This window comes from Lactuca virosa, chromosome 5 (genome assembly GCF_052849685.1).
Source record: "Lactuca virosa cultivar CGN04683 chromosome 5, Lactuca_virosa_CGN04683_v6, whole genome shotgun sequence".
NCBI lineage: Eukaryota > Viridiplantae > Streptophyta > Magnoliopsida > Asterales > Asteraceae > Lactuca > Lactuca virosa.
The window spans coordinates 324,639,713-324,661,894 of record NC_136430.1 but is presented as its reverse complement, the minus strand read 5'-3'; the positions used below and the strand labels follow the sequence as shown (position 1 = coordinate 324,661,894).

At 32.9% G+C, this 22,182-nt stretch overlaps 3 protein-coding genes across 3 annotated transcripts; 1 reads left to right on the top strand and 2 right to left on the bottom strand.

The window, feature by feature from the left end:
- Window positions 1-577: 577 nt before the first annotated feature.
- On the top strand, window positions 578-4,932 carry LOC145115408 (TIP41-like family protein). The gene is made up of 7 exons (XM_079051702.1): window positions 578-829; window positions 1,634-1,819; window positions 2,953-3,028; window positions 3,129-3,302; window positions 3,393-3,434; window positions 3,533-3,661; window positions 4,618-4,932. The coding sequence occupies exons 1-7, from the start codon at window positions 690-692 to the stop codon at window positions 4,726-4,728; spliced, it is 858 nt and encodes a 285-aa protein (XP_078907828.1). The 5' UTR covers window positions 578-689; the 3' UTR covers window positions 4,729-4,932.
- A 136-nt stretch (window positions 4,933-5,068) lies between these two features.
- LOC145113173 (zinc finger protein 7-like) lies at window positions 5,069-5,506 on the bottom strand. Its single transcript, XM_079049294.1, has one exon. The coding sequence runs from the start codon at window positions 5,504-5,506 to the stop codon at window positions 5,069-5,071; it is 438 nt and encodes a 145-aa protein (XP_078905420.1).
- A 10,448-nt stretch (window positions 5,507-15,954) lies between these two features.
- Window positions 15,955-21,807, bottom strand: LOC145115405 (alpha-L-fucosidase 2-like). Its single transcript, XM_079051697.1, has 9 exons — window positions 21,553-21,807; window positions 19,042-19,187; window positions 18,129-18,940; window positions 17,912-18,044; window positions 17,672-17,830; window positions 17,366-17,590; window positions 17,053-17,290; window positions 16,461-16,656; window positions 15,955-16,342 (listed from the first exon to the last, which is right to left on the bottom strand). Exons 1-9 carry the CDS (start codon window positions 21,713-21,715, stop codon window positions 16,018-16,020), a joined length of 2,397 nt encoding a protein of 798 aa, XP_078907823.1. The 5' UTR covers window positions 21,716-21,807; the 3' UTR covers window positions 15,955-16,017.
- Between the last annotated feature and the right edge of the window lie 375 nt (window positions 21,808-22,182).

Sequence of the window (22,182 nt, the reverse complement as noted above, 5' to 3'; positions counted from 1 at the left end):
CGTAAGCCACAAAAGAAACTCTTTATACATAAATCCCCCAAAATCCACATCACGCACACTTGTTTTTACGGGGTCTAAGTACACTAATGGTTTTGGCGAAAACATTCCATTGTAATGAAAATCTACAGATACATACATACCTATAGATGAGGATGCCATGTTAACAGTCGACTTCAATTCGTACCTTCAATTCCAAACCATAATCGTCGATTTGCTATATCGATTGATTTCTCACAGAAGGTAATCTGGGTGTGTTTTTGGAGCTTGTCCCAAACTGACGATGACGAACCCTAATTAAATGAGAAAAGGGTGTAATGGCCACGTAATGTGTTTTAACTGAGCTAAATCAATGCAACCGACTAAAACAGGTAGTAACCGGTAATGTTGGTTATTTGTGAACGACTGAAAAAAGTTAGTTGGGTAAATGAGTAAAAAAAACAATATTACCCATATGTGAACATACTTAGTTACCTTAATAAGTCAAATTAAAAAAAAAACCAAATTTGAAGTTTTCAAAAATATAAAAAGATCATATGAAAAATAATTTGATCATTCGTCCATTACATTAACTGAAATAGTAAAATGGGAAGAAGGTATCATTCAAACCTAGATGCTATAGTTGGCGTGGGTTGAGTGCAAATCTCAATTTTTCTGCAAACACCACCTACGACTCCGACTCACATACAAAGATGGAGTGGGAAGCGGACGAGAAAGAGGTAAAAGCCGCCGGAGCTGAGCTTCTACCGGACGGACGTAGAGGACTCCGCATTCATGGCTGGGAGATCGAGTCTAGCAACCGTTCAATCCTCACCTCCCTCAACCTACAATCGTACTCTCTCTCTCTCTCTCTCTCTCTCTCTCTCTCTCTCTTACTTCAATTGTAGTCCAATAAGCCAATTGACTTAGGGTTTTACTTCGGATTTGTGTTAAAATTGTTAAACAATCGATTTTTTTATTTAAAGCACATTGAATAAGAGTTGAATTCCGCGAATTACGTTGTTGTTATAACGTTATAATATGTAATTTGTTCGGCGATGTTCTGGAAGGTCTTAGTATAATCTGTTTAATAAAGCTTGGAATTCTTAGGAATTGGGAGAGTGATCGAGTACTTGTATTGATCTTACATGAGGTCGTAAGGAACTGTTTTCTGAATTATGATTGAGTTTGGACAAATCAAAATGTTATAAACTTGGATTGACTAGCTATTTTCCTGAGATTTGACAAAGAAGGGCCTTAGGTGCAATATAAACCTGGTTTGGCATACAAAACTTGGATACATATCCAATAATTTGGATTGACGTGTTGGCATTTGGCTGTCATGTTTTTGACTCATAAGGAAATGTAATCCCCAATACCAGCGCCCTCTCCCCTCCCTCCTTCTCCCAAAAAAATGGAAAAACGAAATAAATGAAAACCTAGATTTGCATCTACATATCTTTTTAAATTTAAGTAGGGCGACTGACACAAGTTATAGATATTAAGTTGACACATGAATTGTAATTCTGAATTGGTAGATTTGCAATAAAATAATTTGTGTGTAGCCACTTGCAAGTTATGAAGAACACTCTATATTATGAAACTATATTTTCATTCCTGATAAGTTATGGATACTGTTTTCCAAAACCTTTTGCAGGTGGGAAGAAAAGCTTGAGACAACCCACTTGCCAGAGATGATGTTTGGGGACAGTTGTTTGGTTCTTAAGCACGTGAGCAGTGGCACACAAATCCACTTCAATGCTTTTGATGCTTTACTTGGCTGGAAGAAGGAAGCCCTACCCCCAGTTGAAGTACCTGCAGCTGCACACTGGAAATTCAGAAGGTTATACACTTTATCTTCAGCCTTCTTCTTAATTTTTAGTTATTTAGTCAGTAACATACTGGAATAATGCCATTATCACATGAAGCAATTGAAAACATTGTGTACAAGAGAAGCAGGACAATATATAAAAGTTGAGGAGCAGATAAAAAAACTAGAACTCTAGTACCATGTGTGAGCATTCGGGATAAATTTACATGAAAATACATTGGAATTATAAGTTTGTGTTCATTTATAGAGTATAATTACAATTAGTGCTTGATTAGTTTTTGAAGAAAAACTAAACATACCAATGTACTCTATTGTCATTACTAGCCTACCTAGCAATAATACTAGGTTCCCCCTTTTCTTTATGTCCAAAGATTTTTTCTTTAACAATCGAGTATATGGAGCTTTTTTTGAATTCTCCCAAATATACCCTTTATTAATTGTGATTTTTGATTAAAATGAAATAAGTATAAAAATTGAAATGATACCATGTCGTAAGTTTTATTGATCATACGTTTTTTAAAAGATTATGTTTGAATTTTGTAAACATCCGGATCAATTTTTTTAAAATATACTATTTACATCATATCACGTATATTTTGTGTAACTTAGACATCCATTTGAACAAATATAAAAAAAATGATTATACATAAATACTTGTTTGCATATAAATTCATCACTAGAACCTATTCTCTTTGTGATATTTTAACTATGGGAAATAAAACATCAACAACCCTCTTAGGCCTTAGCATTTAACTATTGATCCTTGACATTTTCTGTAGTCAATTGAAGTAGGTTACTAACATATATATATATATATATATATATATATATATATATATATATATATATATAAATTAATTAAGCTAATGTTAATTACTGAAATACTTTAACTGAAGTAATAATATGAATTACGTTTATGATGAATGTTTGGGCCGTTTGTCTAGGTGGTTGGTGTTTAAACTTGTGCAATACATATTTTAAATTCTAGTTATGTACCCTTTTATGTCATTTTACATTTCTGAGCTAGCTTATGCTTATCAGCTAGTTTTTACCAAAGGTTAATTTTTATCAACTAGCACCTAGCAATTTACAAGATGTAGAGTTCCATCGAATCTCAAATTTTAATTTTTTATTTTGTTTTTCAGCAAACCCTTTCAGCAGGTGATTCTGAACTATGATTACACTTTCACCACACCTTATTCTGGAAGTGAAACTGTCGAGGTAATTATTGAGTTATTATTTTTTTTTATCTATATGAAATCATTTGATGGTGATTTAATAAATTACAACTTTTTAATAAAATATTTTGGATGATGATCAGACTGGCAGTGATAGTGAGGAAAAGAATGGTTGTCTAAAATGGGAGGATTGTGATGAAGAAATTAATGTGGTTGCACTTGCATCAAAAAAAGAGCCTATTCTCTTTTATGATGAGGTGATTTTATATGAAGATGAATTGGCTGATAGTGGAGTCTCCTTTTTAACTGTGAAAGTGGTAAAAAAAAAATCTTAAATTTTTATTCAGCTAATCCTTTTAACCTTCATTTACTTTGACGTGTGTTTTTATTTTTCTTGCTTTTTGTAGAGAGTGATGCCTAGTTGTTGGTTTCTTCTCTTACGTTTCTGGGTGAGTTGACTTCCCTTTGAATAATAATAATTTAATATGTTGGTGCAATTTTTAATTTTATAATAATAATATTCATGTATGTGTATCTGTTGTTACAGCTTAGAGTTGATGGTGCCCTAATGAGATTGAGGGATACTCGTGTCTTTTGCACTTTTAATGAGATTTCAAATCCAGTCATCATTCGAGAGATTTGCTGGAGGGAAACTACATTTAAGGCACTTGCTTCTGTAAGCCCCTTTTCACTCTCTCAAACTTAATGGTCAATGTTTTTTTCTAAGAGAATCTTAATAATTTAAAATGGAAAGAAAGCATCACATTTGCTTTTTTCTAAATAAAGGCAAAGTCAGCATTATAATATATCATCTTGTAAATGGCAAGTAAATTGAAAATTTGGTCCCTGTGGATGGTGATTTTTTTTTTTAGTATAGATCCAAAAAGGAATCTTTTTTCAAATTTGGTCCCTAGTTCTAGGTTTCATTTTTTTTAATGTTCTTGGATTGTCAATTTTAACAGCCTAGCTGTTAAATTTGTCAAAATGACCATTTTGTCTTTGTCTCTTTCATCTTCTTCATCGCCCTTCTCAAGAGCCCTAAATCAAACAATTTCCACCAAAATCCCAAAAATCCAATCTAAACTTAATACAAAATATATTTAGATTCGTAATCAAAACCCAGTTTCATAATCTTTATCCCTGGAATCAAACATTACAAACCCTTAGTAGATGCAATAACTCTGTTAAGCTGGAAGACGAAATTCATAAAACAGAGACATAGATGTTAAAACTAATATCTACAAACTGATATAAATAGAAAATCAGAATACAAATTTGATTTCAAATGAGAGAGGAGTTTATTGAATTTCAATTGAAGAACTAAATGAGCTCCAGCTATGGACCAAAAATCACTAACCACAGGGATTGAATTTTCAGTTTACCCTAAATATTAATTGGGCAAATCTCTAGCAACTAATTTCACCATAATTTCTTTTAAAGACAAACATGGGAATTATTGATTGGAAACTTGTTAGAAATTTTTTTAAGTTTAGTTATGATGTTGTTTCTATGCATACTTTATATATTATATGTATTTTTTTTTTCTGTTTGCTATTTAAATATAATTATGCAACTTTAAGCTTATGATTTATTATTGAATTTAGTTCTAAGATAATCAATAAAAATGTGCAGAAAGGATATCCTTCTGATTCTGCCTCATACAACGATCCAAACATCATCAGTCAAAGGCTTCCCATTGTCTTTCACAACACCCAAAAGCTTAAAATCCCTGATACTCTGTAACTGTGAGCTTTACTTTATTTATTTTCAGTAATCTCAACTTTTATAAAATCAATTGCTGTGTGATAATCATAATATATATATATATATATATATATATATATATATATATATCTATGCTTTCTGGACAAGTAAGTGATTATCATAAATCTGTTGATGTATTATGTATATGATATATATGATATATCCACTTCCTTTTTCATTTAACTTCCGCATTAGCTATATATATATAAACTTAAAAAACCCATACACACTCGCAACAAAATCATCACAAGAAGCACATACACAACTTAAATGAACCTAATCAACAAAGTTTATACATACATAAAGTAGATTACCAAAATCACAACTTGAGGGTTAAATCAAGTGAGAGTTGATCCGATGGCTGAGAAGCCACCATTTGTGAATCCAAATAAAAACTCCCAGGCCACATTAAACCCTCTTCACCATTCACCCATGTTGCTCCATACTCACCCACTGTTACCATTATTTGCCCCCCTTTGTTTGTGGTTGGTTCATTTGGAAGCGAGTGTGTATGCACACCAAGTGCTCGATGAATTGGGAACTTAGTGTCCATGTTAAGTGAGTGGTATCTTCTTGCTGCATCTCTCTCCCTTTTGTGAGCATTTTGATGACCCCCAAGTGCTTGTGGGCTGTAGAACTTCCTCTTGCAGAAGTGGCATATCTTCACTGAGATTGGTTTTGAACTTGGATAAGAATCTTCAAAGTTTTGTCCCACGTTAAGATTCAGCCAATTCTTTACTTCATCTATGGGATTCATATTCGAATTTAGGCCTCTTTTTGGGAGATAAGATTTGTGTAGAGTAGTGTAGGCCTTAGATCATATAGAGGAAATAAAATACAAGGAAAACAATCTATTTTAATAGGGGCAACACAAACCCTCTCTCTCTCTCACACACACACCCACCAAGTATTTTTTATAACCTTGTAAGTTGGTGTTTGAGATGTTTGAGATGTGACATTTTTGTGTCATCATCCTGTTAAGTTGCTTGCCACTACAAAAAAAAAAAAAAAAAAAAACAGTTAACACGATTATTTTAATAATATCATCTTGCTGACACTTAGGGTCTCCGATGAATAAGTAATGATATTGTTTGAATAAAATATTTATAATAGAACAAATAAACCATTTGAATTAGACTAAATAACAATTTATCGGTCATTAAGTCTATATATATATATATATATATATATATATATATATATATATATATATATATATATATATATATATATATATATGGTTTGTTCAAAGACGTGAAGACAAAATTGTCCTAGGCAATAGTTTTGGACATATTGTGCATCTTGTCATACAATGTCCTTGTCATACTTTACTTTAATGGCTCTCTTTCTGTGGGTTGCCAAAAATGTATATAATTGATGATCAACAATCAATAGATGTTTCCAACCGAAGTCATGTCAAATATCTTGAAAGTTATTTGGAGTGTCTGCCATTATTTTTTTTTACCCGTACTATTTATTGTCTTATTACTCCAGCTATACCTATGGTCTTGTTAAATAATATAAAATCTTGATTAACAATAATAAAAACATCGTCGACATTAATATATATGTATTCTTTATTGAAAGCCTAAGAATAAATATGGAACCCACCAATCAGCATTAGGATCTATTGCTGGGTTCTCAAGATCTCGAGTGTCATCGGATGGACCAAGGTGGGGTAATGATAAGTGTTATTAATAGGCATATAGTTTCTCCACTATCATGTGTTTGCAATAATGTTTAAGTGTATGCGTCTATAAATTGCTTTGAGATATGTGGTGGGGTTTATGAAAAGATTTTCTACAGTAATGTACATAATATTTTGTTTTAAAAGGTAATGACTAGATATAGTAATATTCCATTATATAATATTAGTCAACTTGGAAAAAGCATATCAACGATATTTCCTTTATTAGTAAAGTCTTTAAAAAGAGAATGCTTTTAACCTTTTTGTTCTCTCGTAAAAGATTAATAATACCCATGTAAAAGGGATTGTTTTTTTTTGTTCATTGTTCATACAAAAGCGTTTCTTTCGATAACTTTTTTATGAGGTTGATGGTGGATCCATTCAACATCATAGAAACATAGATAGGTATGTGAAAAAGTTACATGTGATAGTAATAGGGTGCTTTGGCCTTTCCAACATACAAGGGGTTCGTTTGTCACTTCAGTCTTGGTTAACTAGCACACTAAGAGTAACTAAATATCTAACATTCTCCTCCTTTGAATATTATGTTGAAAAATAAAGATCGTCATGAGCAATTTTTATATAATCACATTCTAATTTTAATGAATATATGTTTCTTTAAAATGACCATTCTTGTAGTAACTATCATTGGTTAGCAAAAGCATCATATGAAATGGAAATTAGATAATATGATATGTTGCTAGAGCGCTAGATGGTTGGTATAAGGATTACATCCACTTAATAAGTTACAAATCCAAATAATTAATATTGAGAGTAAATTAGACGAATGGTCCTTGGGGGTGTAGGTGGGGTGCAAGCTAGACATAAAAGTAATATTTTTTCCTTAGTGTTTTCCCTTTCTAATTTGTGTATTTTTTTTATTCTTTTACCTTTTTTATATCTAAACTTACTATTGCATTTTTTTTATAATAAATAATCTTATTTGTAAACCAATATTCTTTTTTATAATAAATAATCTTTTTTTTTATTTATTTAAATTGGGACAGTTATATAGTTTGTTTTTGTTGCGTTTTTGGTTCCAAGCCAGACATAAAAGGAATATTTTTTCCTTAGTGTTTTCCCTTTTTAATTTGTGTATTTTTTTATTCTTTTACCTTTTTTATATCTAAACTTACTATTGCATTTTTTTTATAATAAATAATCTTATTTGTAAACCAATATTCTTTTTTATAATCTTTTAACATATTATAAAAATGAAAAATCAAATTTTATTGTTAATGAGCTTTTTAAAGATATAAAGGCATCCTTTGGAGATGTGTAGATCTATAGAATTTATAATAATCTAATAACAATTTCGTATACCACACCTTTGGTGTATTTAGTCTTCTATTAAGTTCTATTTAGTAATAGTTAGTTATTTTATTCAAGTTGCGATTAGTTCAAAAAAGTTAAAATGATTTTAAAGAATTGAAATCTAAAAGAATATAAATATTAATAATTGTTATTACAAAAAGTTGTTTGATCTGGTGTAGCTGATGTAGTTTAAGAGTAGATTGGATTTGCCGTTAAAAAAATAAAAATAAAAATCTAATATTTGTATTTAATTAAATAGGTAGAAAATTTTAACCTAAGCTGTAAATATTTGGTTGGATTGGCAAGTTGTATATCGGGCCTACTGAGGTGTGTCTACAAGTAACTCTCGTATTGTTGTTGAGACCGGTAAATAGATTTGTATTTTTTCGAATACAAGAAAGCAATTGTTAATTACCGTTAAAAATACAGTAAAAAAAGACTTAGTACCAACATAATGACATATAAAAAATTCATCCATCTGAAAACTTTTTCTGTTTTCTAAGACATTTTTTTTGTTTATTCGTTTTTATGCTTGATACTATTTCAATGTTAAAAGATAATCTTTGTATTTTCTCATAATAAATGTATTATAATAAGCAAAGTTACATGAAAACAGGAAACGAATCATCCTATCTTTATTGAAACGGTGACATAACACTATTCAATTCACAGATGAATAGTTGATGTCCCCTTTTAACCTCTAGTTCTAATTCAACTTTTTTTTTTTTTTTTTTTTTTTTTTTTTTTTTTTTTTTTGTATATTTACTACAAATTTTGGATAGGATGTTAGGGTAGAAAAAGTCCATTTTTTTTGTTATTTATAATTCATTTCCCTCATCATGCTATATTACTTTTTATGTCTTTTTGTTTTTTAATTTTTATTCTTCAACCTACAACAAACAAAAACACATCTTTTCTCATATTTTCATATTCCTTTCAACCCATTCAATTTTTTTTTTCTAAATTAAACTTCTATTAATTTTAAACTATATTAAAAATAAAAGTAAATATAATATTTTTTTATAACACATAAACTAATACAAATAAAAAGTAAAAAGATAAAATGACAATTAAAATTCAAAAACAATAATTAAAATCTTAAAATGCAATTCTAAAAATCTCAACCATATTTTTCAACAATTTGACGTTTCTTCTCAAGCATCGATCACAACAAACATCCAGTCAAATGGTCATGTAGATTTAAAAAATGCATATCTTGCGCCACTATCCCACGCTCCAAGAGTGCAACTTTCCCTTGCTCGGTTTCTTGCATCATGCACAATTTTTCATCTTGATATTTTTCCTATTCCGTCTCCACTTTGCTTATAGTAGGGATGTCAACGATTTCATTGACGAGAACAATTATTTCTGGTGGTTGTGAGGATATTGATGCCAATTTTTCCCTTTCCGTTGTCTTTGAGGTGGTAAGTCAACAAAATGAACCACTTCCAGGTCTTGGCCGAATCCGGGTGAGAATTATGCATCTGAAGAGGTGGTGTAGGCGTTGGATGAAGATGTTTTGTTCTTTTGGATGGAGGCAGAGAGTCTTCACCGACTTATCTAACACATAACCATATGGCGCGGCGTTTCAAATATCCCAACCTGCTTCATGTGAAAATAATTATATTTTATAAAGCCCTTGATACTCAATTTGTCTCGATTTTAAAACATCAACCGTGGATCTCCCGCTGGCCACACCGTTTAATTTTTTGGTTGAAGATGTATTTAAAATCGTTATATTTTTTTTTGGAGATCCTTCCATTTGGAGTTCATTTGGTGCCTTATACGATCTGAACCTTCCAACTGAGCTTTAGCCAAAGCCACCTCTTCGTATCTTCAGAAACGTTGATATACGCCTTAGCCAACGTCACCTTTTGTTTTTTCTGTCCATTTCTTTAACTTTTTCCATTTTATATAAGCATGTACGGTCTCAACGATGGGTTCGGGTTCATCGCTTGTTTGTTCATTTTGGACAAGAGCGGGTTCGTCGCTAGATTCTTCAGATTCTAGGTTTTGCATTTCACAAAATTACAAGAAGTTTCTCGAATTGATTGATTATATTGCATATAACCGATTTTCTGGCGAAAGACGAAATTGGTTGTAAGATTGTTGAATCGAGAATGAGTTATATTGTTGTTGATAGTGTTTGTATCGTGGGTAGTTTAGGTTTAGGTTTCTAAAACAAAAATGAAAAAAAAATCTTGTGAAGTGGTTTTGTTTGGTCAGTTATGTCTTTGGTTAAAACAACTTTGTTTGGATTTGCTAGGATAATCTATTTAGAATATAATTGGATAAAATTGGAACTGAATTAGAGAGAAAATGAATGAGATTGAAGAAAGATTGAATGAAACTGAAGAAATGTGTGGTTTTTGAAAAAATAGCGGTGAGTATTTATAATTGTAAAAAGATAAAAATAAATAAATAAATAAAATTTGAAAATATTACATTTTTCAAAGGTGTGTGTAAGAGAGAGAGAGAGAGAGAGAGAGAGCTAACGTATAAACTAACCTATGAATCTTCAAAATGTCAGTACCTTGCCTTTCTCAAAATCGATATGCCATCGTTACCACCAATAGGTTATGACTAGCGATGAACATTAGGACCGCCGGAACCGGAACCGGAACCGAAATTGGTAACAAGGTCCGGTTACCGGTTCTCCATTTTATAAAACCGGTCCCGGTTTGATAAAATTTTCCCGTTTTTTAAAATGTGTATAACTCACTCATATGAAGTTGGAATTATTTGATTTTTTTTCCAACATGTAATTTGGAGTTTGTAATTTATTTTTGACTGTACAAACATATGTTTTGGTTAGATATTGAATCAGACACATGCCCCGAAAGAAAGAATACCGATGCTGCGTTTTTTCGATTTCAATTTTTTTTTTTTGTTTTTTTGAATCTGTCCCATTTTTTAAATGTGCATAACTTATTCATATCACATCGAAATTACTTAATTTTTTTTCCAGCATGTAATTTGGTGTTTGTACTTCATTTTAGACTATAAAAACACATATTTTGGATAGAGTTTGAATAAGTTATAGACCTCGGAAGACAACATATCAATGTTGCGTATTTTCTCTTTCAACATTTTTTTTGGAATATGTCCCGCTTTTAAAATGCGCATAACTCACTCATATGAAGTCGGAATTACTTGATTTTTTTTCATCATGTAATTTAGTATTTGTATTTCAATTTAGAATGTAAACAGTCATAATTTAGTTAAATATTGAATCATTTACAAGCTCCGGAAGATAACATATCATCTATAATATTTCAACCGGTTTTAATTTGAAAAATAACCGAAAAACCGAGACCGGAACCGGAACCGATGTTAGAACCGGCGGTCCGATTCCCAGTTGTTATAATATAGGAAAAATGGTTCCGGTTCCGAACCGGTCCGGTTCGGAAGCTCCTCCCTAGTTATGACAATAAAACCCAAACTTTGTCCATCTTTAAAGGATCCTTTGGGGAGCATTTACAAATAAAAACAATTTTTCAATTGAGATTTTTAAACAAAATGCATAAACAATTTTAAACAAATTGTTAATCAACAAAATTTTGTCATCAGTTTTTTTTCCGATATGTTTTATGGTTTTCAACAAATTGAAAATAAACAACTTATATAAACCACAACATAAATATAAAAACAAAAATGATGAAACTCATAAACAAACAAATTGAAAAGCTATCCTATTGTTGTTATATAATTTATTAGCAATTCGAATAATATAGTTTTGTGTTTTTATAATTTCATCATAGTTTGTTATGTAATATTTTGGCTACAAATTGCTTTGTTATTTCATGTTTTGGTATTTTTTTATATATTGGGATATTTGGTCTTTAGGCTTTTGTATTTGTAATTTGTAGCCCTTTACTTTGTAGAATATACTTTCCATCCCTTACATTGTAGAATGACATTTTCCACCCTTTTACTTTGTAAAAATATCAATTTTACCTTTTTTAAATTTGAACAACAACAATTTCCATCCCTTAACTTTTATATATTGCCATGTTTTTAGGTTTGGTCCCTAGACTTTTGTATGTCGGCAAGTTTCCCCACTAGATTCCGTGCACACAAAACGATAGAATAATAAATAGTTGTACTTTCTTTTAATATGACTAGAACATAATAAGCAAAACTTTTTGAATCGTCTCCTACTAAAGGGAAAGAAAACAATTTCTAAAGACAAAACTGCACAAATGGTCCCTGTGATATGTCGAAAAATGCCATTTTGGTCCAAAAAGGTTTGGACTAGCACCAGTGGTCCAAAACTTTTATTTTGTTGCGTATTTGGTCCAATCTGTTCTGATTATTTTCAAAATGACGGATTTGCCCCTGTTAATATGATTTTCTCTTTTTCTCTTTTTTCTTATTTCTTTTTCTGATTTTCTGATTTAAAAAAAAACAAGAAAATAAAAATAAAAATAATTTCTCTCTCTAAAACAAGAAAATAAAAATAAAAATAAAAATCTCTCTCTCTCTCGTTGGGTTAGTGTAGAGGATTGCTTTTGGTATGACAAGAAATTGCATAAATTATAAAGTGAAAGAGAACATATTCTTGTTTGTTGTTCTTGGACTAATACCCACGATCACCTTAAATCCACACACTTCCACCATTGTTAGAACAAACATCACCAACCTCCACCTTTCACCTTGGACCGTGACTAGCAGCCACCAAGGACCACCCATAGCCACCACTGAACTGCTGTAAGGAGTTCCGATAACCAGCCACCGATAATGAGGCTACCGAAAAACCAACAGGGACCACCGAAAAATCACCGCTGCCACCACCCATCTACCCTCCTGCCATCGCCGATCAACCCACCACCCACAACCCTTTCCTTCTCCTCCCCTCTCGTCAAACCCGTCGGAATAGGAAAGTAAAAGCAGCAGGGCTGCCATCGCCGCCCTCCGTCGCCGCTGCTGTGGAATCCCGTCGGACACCATCAACCTCTTGACACCACCACCATTTTCTGCCATTGGTAAGCCACTACCACTATCTCTCTCTCTCTCTCTCTCTCTCTCTCTCTCTCTACCTCTTTATATTCTTGCGTCGAGCCCCACTGTCGATTACAACAAATATGTGGCTCGATTTTCAGATCTATTCATATTTGTTTTTCAGATTTATTCAGATCATTAGTTGAAGTTTGATCGATTTTTCAGATCTATTCAGCACCACCCCTATTCTCGGTTCGTCCTCGTTGCTACCCTTGATGCCTCCTGTTTTGCTTTCCTTCCGGCGAGAACGAAGAGAAGGGAAGGGAGTTGGGTTGGGTTTGATCGGTAAAGGAAGTGGGGGAGTAGAGGGTGGTGGGCAGTTGCGGTGGTGACGTGGTGGAGCAAGGTGGTCCTCGATGGTGTTGGGGTATTTCTTGGTGTCGCCGGTGGTTAGGAAATGAAGCAACAACAAGGGGAAGAAAAGAAAATGAGAGAGAGAAAAGGAAGTGGTTGTTTATGGAGAGAGAGAGAGAGAGAGAGAGAGAGAGAGATAGATAGATAGATAGAGAGAGAGAGAGAGAGAGAGAGTTTTGTCTTTTCTTTTAAATTCTTTTTATTTTTTTAACCAGTCAAATATTTAAATACATAAATAAAATTGAAAAAGTAAAAGTTAAGGGTAAAATCGTCATTATAAAAAAGTTCAAAGCAAATTGGATCAAATTTGCAACAAAATAAAAAGTTTAGACCTCTGGTGTTAGTCCAAACTTTTTTGGACCAAAGTGACAATTTTCAGCTAACCACAGAGACCATTTGTGCAGATTTATCATTTTAAAAGATAAACTAAGATTTTTTATTTGAAACTTTTTATAAAAAAACTCATAAGTTACCAAATACACCATAACTAATGTAAATCAAATAAAATTTTGTTTCAACTTTAACCGATCGACATTTTCTTTTAAATTTATTTTACCAAATTCATCCCCATCAATTACTCATCAACTTTTTTCCTTTTTTAATTTATTTTACAAAATTCATCCCCATTAATTACCCAAACACCTTTTATTTTAGATTTAGATTTTTTTTGCCTTTTTGTTTTTCCTTTTGCTTTTATCTTTTTTGCTTTATTTGTTTATTTGATTGTTTTTTGTTCCTTTGTATAATTTAGATAATAGGAATGATTTAGCGGGTGTTTAGTAACACACTTATTTTCTAGGTAAGATTTGCATGTTGGGAATCATTTGTTAGGTGTTCATTACTCCTGAAAATTATATATATATATATATATATATATATATATATATATATATATATATATATATATATATATATATAGAGAGAGAGAGAGAGAGAGTCATCCATTTGAAAAATGGTTGACTGGAAATAAATCTCACCCGGTGGCAGAAATGACAAAAAAATGCCTCCCTAGATGATATTATGTTGATGTTGTTCACATACATATTTGTAATATTGGCAAAACTACAGATCACAATATTCTGTTGGATTGAAAAACATGTAGTTTTTCGTGATCACAACACAAAATACCTTATTGTGATTTGTGTTTTTTAGAGACAAATTTCTATAGAGTAATGATGTAGTTTTTCGTGATGTATATCTTTTGTCTATAAGGCTGGAGGGAGTAGTGTCACACTCCATCATTTCGCCACACTGCCATGTAGGCAAAAATATAAGTAGAAAATCCCGATAATTTTTTTTCATTGAAAATATAAGTAGAAAATCCCTCTTTTTTCTAGTAGTGGTCACAAAAGATTGATTCGAACACAAGCAATATGGAATCAGATTGGTTGTATACATTTCTTTGAAACGATCAAAGATGGGTTAGAAATTTTCTTTCATTCAATTTTTATGAGTTAAAAGATAAGAATAGATTGATTGACAATTTTGGGTGTCATTTGTTCGATTTGAGAGGTCGAAGATAATGCAAAAGCCGGTATGGGTGGGTAACAAAGGCAAGAACGGTCCTAATGTTGTAAAGTTCACACAAAATGTTGAGAAGCAGGGGAATGAATCCTATGTGGGCATGGTTTGGGGGAGTAACTCCAAAACATGAAAAGAGAAGGTAGTCTAACGATGATTATATTGCTCTAGATGAAAAAGCCTCGATCTTGAAGTCCTATTGGTCGTGGACGCTGCTGCCTCTATTTTATGTTGCGTAAGGGACATGAACCTTATTGCTAACTTGCCTAAAGTCTTGAGGAAGGAAGGTTTCAATGAGGTGAAGTGTCTCTTACATTGGTGGAATGTCGCCGACTAAGTTCATAAGTTCATATCATAAAATGAAGGGAAAATGACTTATGTGGGTAATTAACTATTGCCTTTGTATTCATTTGGTCTTTTTTTTTTTTTTTTTTTTTTTTTTTTTTTTTGTATCTGATATACCATTAAACTTGTTGTAGGTGTTCACAGAAAGTCAGAAACCATTGAAACCGGCTATTGAAGGTTTTAGACAGTTTCTTATCTCCGGCGACTCTCCGGTCGTCTTCTCCGGCGAGCCTCCGGCAAAAATGAGTTTTCCGACCGATCCTTGGGTCTCGGATGGATGACTTACAGCAGCAGCAAGCAGCAGGAGGTGGTGATGGTGGTTTACCGGCGACAAAAGGGATGTGGCAGGTGGGTTTCGGTGATGGTAGGAGGAGGTAGCAGGTGGCTTGTTGCCTCGTCCCTTCTTCGTTTTTCTGGCAGCAAATCGACAAGAAGGAGAGAGGGGAGGGTGGAAAAAGCTAAGCAGTAGCACCGACGGTGGGTGCCGCTTGGATGGCAGTTGAGAAAAGTCCGCCGGAAAAACTCATTTTTGCCGGAGGCTCGCCAGAGAAGACGACCGGAGAGTCGCCGGAGATAAGAAATTGCCGGAAACCTTCAATAGCCGGTTTCAATGGTTTCTGTGAACACCTACAACAAGTTCAATGGTAAACGAGATACAAAAAAAAGAAAAGTGACCAAATAAGTACAATGACAACAGTTAATTACCCTCATAAGTCATTTTCCCTAAAATAAACAAATAAACATTTGATAAAAGACACATATATTAAAAACAAAACGTAAGTAACTAGAAGTTTAAAACAATGACGTGCACCTTATCCCATTCCCATGGTTTAAGAACCATAATAGCATTTACTCAAATATGTGAGACATAGCCATTCTCATGTATGTGTTAACCATCCAAATACATGTGCAATATGATTTATACAACTTTTAAAAGCCATAAACCATATAACATATAAACACAAATACATATTATTAGATACTTGTCAAATTGAACATATATACTATTTATTTATAGAAAATACTTGATGAATCTAACAAAGAATTCAATCCGTCTTTATGAATTGTAGCTCCTTATCAAAAGTATATACTTTTCCTTTCAACATTTTTGCCACGACACTCATTTCATTGTAATGTATAGTTTTTGTTACACTTTCACTTTCCATCGCCTCTAAATTGTTGTCATTTGGGGACCAAAGTTTGAACCCATTCAAACCTCCATCATTCCATGAAACACTCACAGTTACATTCCCACGAGCCTTCAGACCTTTCACCCATCCACTCCCCCATTTATCTCTAGGAAGTGCCGGAAGCAAGTAAATATCGTTCATGGTGCTTTGGATCACCATCTCTGCTATAGCCGCACTGAAACTGTACATCAACAAGTATAGTTTCATTATCTCGAGACAGACATCATTTATCCATTCAACAGTTTATTAATTACAGATTATTTGTCAAACACATGTAAAATATGGTAATTTGTAATTACCCTAAGTTGCCATCAATTTGGAAAGGTGGATGTGCGGTGAATAAATTACTATAGAGTCCACCTTCATAGTTGGCTTCGTTTTCAGGGTCAACCAAGTCAAACAAATGTTTGACCATTCGGTATGCGTGGTCGCTGTTGTGAAGTCGGGCCCACGAAGCCGCTTTCCACGTAGTTGACCATCCGGGACCCTCCTCTCCTTTTTAAATAAAAATGTTGAATCACGTTTGATTTTTATCAATTTATAATACTATAAGATTATATTTTCAATTTTTACAAACATAACATGATTATATTTTGAATCATACATGTAGTTTCTTTAAACATGGTTTTTTTTTTTCAATTAAAGACTTAAACCCACAATCTTTCTAGGAGAAACCAAAATTATATCATTGCAAAAAATTATGTCAATTTGCAATAAATATTACAAAAAAAAAACTTTTTTTCCCGCTAAATAAGTTGGTATTTTGTGATAAATGTGGAAAAAATGATCATTTTATTATGATATTATGATATGACCTTCCTATTTTTGTTCCTATTTTTTGTTCTTTTTTTTTTGGTGATTAGTTCAACATAAAATGTGATATAGTAGCACCTCTTTTATTAAGAGTGACATCAGCAGCTGTACATAGATCCGGAGTTTTCTCAACAGTTATTGTATGCCCGGGAAACAGCCCAAATAGGTGTGAAATATGGCGATGATGCACATCTGGATCCTCAAAATCCTCTGCCCATTCCATAATCGAACCATCTTTACCAATTTTTGTTGGCTCAAGTCTCCCTTGAGCTTCGACAACTTTCTTGATCAAATCATCTTCAGCTTTTCCCAAAACCTGTTTGTTTCCAATCATTCATTTGTCACACAGTACAATCCATGACATGACAGAATAAGTTGTACCGTGTTATACCTGAGCAGCAGATACAATTGCAGAAAAGACTTCTTGAATGATCGACATGTCCATGGTGGTTGAATAGCTGACACTAGCCGGTTTACCATCAGGTGTAGTGAACATATGTTCCGGTGAAGTTGATGGGTTAGTTTGAAGAAACCCTTCTTTCCCTTCAATCAACCAGTCTAAAAGAAAAGAAACACATCCTTCTAGCAACGGGTATGCTTTTGTTGCTAAAAAATTCTATTTTTTTTCAACCAAAGTCAGCATATATATTAATATATGTGAAGATAAAAAAAAAAAAAAAAAACCCGAGGGTCTTACTTTGTTCATTGTATAAGTATAATGTTCCCATAAATGGGTACAAAGCCATGCTCCACCCATGGGCCATAAAGCCCACACAGCTTCACCTCGATCAGGTGATGTTTTGGCCCATATATCCGATACCTGGTGTGCAACCCACCCGTTTGTCTCGTAGTTTACCTTTAACATAGGGGTAAAATAGTCATTTACTATTTTGGCGCTTTTTTAATAAGAATATAAGAAAGTTCAAAGTCGTCTTACTGTTGCGGTTTTGGTTCCGTTTACAGAAAGTGATTCAATGTAGTCGAACAAAGGCTCTTGGCATTCATGGAGGTTGCAGGAAAGTGAAGGCCAGTAATTCATTTGAAGATTGATGTTCAAGTGAGGTGCACCACTGAAAATATATATAAGACATTAAAAATGGTTTTAATTTCCATTTTGTAAACAGAAAGGTCGGATTCGGAATGGAATAGCTTACTCCCATGGTGGTGTGACTTTATCATTCCATATACCCTGAAGGTTTGCAGGCTGAGTTCCAGGTCTTGAACATGAAATAAGCAGATAACGACCGTATTGGAATAGCAACTCAATCAACGAAGGATCTTCATCTGTTTTGAAAGATTTCACCCTCTCTGATGTTGCCACCATGTTTTCTGTCACATCTTTTGATGAATCGGTTTTCGAAAGATCAATCGAGACACGATGAAAAAGTTTCTGATAATCATCCAAGTGACGAGTGTAAAGTTGTTCATATGAAAAATCCTTGACCGAGTTTAAAGTATTCAAAGCCTCAGATGTAGGGTTTTTCGTTGAATCAGAAGGCTTAGCGAAAGGGCTTTCAAATGAAGATGATGCAGCTAAAAGTATGACACCCCAATCACATCCTACGACCTTAATTTTGTTGTCTTCTGTAACAGTTATGGTGCCGATTCCATCGCTAATTCGCAAATCAAGGATAGCAGAAAACTTAATTGACTCAGAGTTATCGTCATTTTCGGCTCTTTCCATAACGATCTGATTTTGAGCATTCACAGATGAACGATGAGGTAGCTGGCTATTAAGGGATACAGTGAAAGACAAAGAGCCTGATTTGTTTGCAGAAAATTTGGAGACGATGAGTTGATCAGGGAATGAGGCGAAATATTCCCTCGTGAATTCAACTTCTCCAATGGAGTACCCGACTTTTACTGTAGCGGTGTTTAGGTCAAGCTCTCGTTGATACGTTGTCGCGTCGTAGGCAGCAGCAGTGTTGTCGAATTCGAGATTGATATCACCCACAAGCTGGTACGCCTGAGGGAGAAAGAGAAGAGAGATTAGATTGTATTTACATTCAAGTTATAAATGGAAGGAAAGTTTGTGTATTAATTAAAAAAGTAAATGAAGAAGCATACGGCGGAGGGTTCGCCGGATAATTCGACGGCGGCAGTAGTAGCTTCGGCGTAGTTTCCGTCATCCACAAGTTTTCGGACCTCGGATAGTGCTTTTGGGGCATCTGGATTTGTGTAGTTACCTGGACTTCGTGTCCACAGTGTATCATCTGCACAAACAAATTTACAATTCATCGAGCTCCATTTCAACCAAACAACTCTCCACTCAATGCATTACCGAGTCGGGAAAAGTGGGAGTGGGGCCTGTGGAGTAGAAGAAGAGAGTGAAGAGAAGTCTCTCTCTCTCTCTCTCTCTCTCTCTCTCTCTCTCTCTCTCTCTCTCTCCAACCAGTGTTGGCTCGCCGAACTCAGCATCCCGAGCTCGAAGGCCGGTGTTTAACGTAATAACGAGTTGACTCAGCGGCTGCAGATCCCCGAGTCCACTCCCCATAAGAGTAATCTTAAATAAACATTTCTTTTATAAAATAAACATCACTTATCATTTTATCGCATTTATAATTAATCTTCCAGCTCAATATTACATTTTATATTAAATTTATATATACAGGATAATTTGTTCATGAAGTTTTTAAAATCTTTTGGAAGTTTTTACCTTTTAACTTAAAAACTCCATTCGATATTATGAACTTTTAACATTTTATTTTAATTAAAAAGCTTATAATCAAAGGTATTTCAAGTGATTTGTGGGAGATTTTAACTTTTGGTTTTGTCTTGGGTGTCGTCAACCGAAAAAAGAAAGGCAAGGGGTAGGATAGGATGGGGTAAGTATTTTTATTAATTTTTTTTTCTTGTAACCGAAAAAAGAAAGGAAAGGGGTAGGATATGATGGGGTAAGTATTTTTATTAATTTTTTTTCTTGTAACCGAAAAAAGAAAGGCAAGGGGTAGGATAGGATGTGGTAAGTGTTTTTATTAATTTTTTTTCTTGTAACTGTAAATTAGTCAAAAGAAAATACAAAACAAATTAAAAACGATATAAAAGTCTTTTTATATAGGTGATAGACTAACTACGATAGAAATTAAAAACCACAACAATTAAAAACAACAAAGACCTTTCATGAAGTTTTTGAAGTTAAGGGATAAAACCCAGATTTATCAAAACCACAAGGGCCATTTATGAAGTTTTATCTAAAATCATCGATAAATCCTAAATAAAACAATCTTACGATATAAAAAAAAGCCTAATCATTCTCAAATCATTTCAAATCTAAATTAAATTTTCTATTGATAATGAAAAAATGTTGATAACGCAAGACAAACGTTTTTTATATGAATGTATTCGTTGTCTTTTAGATACCCATGATTAAATTTAAAGCTGCTCAACTAAAAGGAAATGTTATTTAAGTTGTAAATTATTTATTAAATAAAATATCATTTTAACGGCAAATATACTAAAGGTATATTTTTATATTTATGGAAAAAACTTTACGATGTTATCAATGAATTATGTCAATTAGTTTTTAAAAAACCTAATTTACTAATCAAATCATGTATAATAACTGAATCACCAAATCAAAAATTATCCATATTCGAAATCTCATTACGAACATTAGCGGTGTAAATGAGTCGAGTCGAGCTAGAGCTTTGCACATTTAAAATTCATGGGCTTGAGCTCAAGTTTGGCTCGTTTCAAGCTTAGTTTTCAAAGTTAAAACTCGGCTCATGGAGTATTTAAAATTGTTAAGCTCGGTTCGGTTAATAGTTAAATATGAAGCTCATTTGTCATTATTTGATATTTAATATTTACTTATTTAATTATAATTTAATATACAAATTTAAAAAATGAAAATTTCTATTATAATAAAAGAATAGATTTATTTTCTTTTTGTCATGTGTCATCCTATTAAGTCTCCTAATTAATGTTATGCCACTTGTCAATTTTCTTTTTGTCATGTGTCATTCTATTAAGTGTCCTAATTAATGTTATGCCACTTGTCAACCTATCGATTCTCCATTTTAAATTTCAAAATATAAATTTATCACTCGAATTACATTAAATTAATAACATTAGAAATATTATTTGTTTAAATCAACGGTTATAATTTTATATAACTAAAAAATATCTCTTATTTAATAACTTATTTAAAATAATTGATTAATAATTTTGAGATTTTCCATAAAGTTTAATGAATGTTTAGTTAATTTTGTAAGTATGGTTTCCACGAATTATAAATAATCTATTATATAAGTAAGTATAGACTCTTTTAGGTTCGTGGGCCTGATCGAATTCAACAGATGAAACTCGGGCTCAAGCTTGTTTAATAAATGAGTCTGAAATTAAAGTCGAGCTCGGCTCGACTCGTTTAACTCGAGCTTGGTCAAACTTTTTATGAGTCGATCCGAATAGCTCGGTTCATGTGCACCCAAATTATGATGCAACTTATGAGACAATATATCCAAAATTCCAATATGCAAATTTCAACAGATATTTGACCAAACCATAATTGATTTGAAGAAGTTTGAATAGATGATATCAATTAAACAGGTATTAAAGTTGAGAGTGTAGTGTTCGTACCATTGAGATTAATAGTTTCAGAAGTAACACCACCCCAAACCATTCCACCAAGACGCCCATTGCCAATAGGATAAGCATCTGTCCAATACTTAGCTTCTTCCTTCGATCTAATCTTCAAAACTTTCTTCTCTTCAACCACTCCACCGACACCTTCATTTTCCATTTTCACACACCTGCACACAAACTAATGTTGTATGGTTGATCTATTAATAGCAAATGTGGTGAAAGGGAAGTCAGCAGAGAACAAGGATGGGGAATCGGAGGGCCAAGCTATTTAATGATGACAGGCTCTAACAACAATGGCGTTTATCGCATGTGTATGTGTGTGTGGGGCCTGTGTGTACTGATTTCTTCCACCATGCGCCATCACCCATTAATCATGGGCTTCGCGTTTACTCATAAGATTGGTATATATCTTATATCGTTCATTCACGTCTAATCATAAACACTCTATCGTTTTATTCCATATGCAATGGAAAAAAATGAGGTTGAAATTCCATAATTATTTATTCGAAGTAAGATTAATTAAAAAATGCTTCCAGAAAATAGTAAAATTTGCTTTATATTTAATGCAAAGCTGCTTCAGAAAATAATAAAATTTGATTTAAATTTAATGCTATTTAGTAAAAA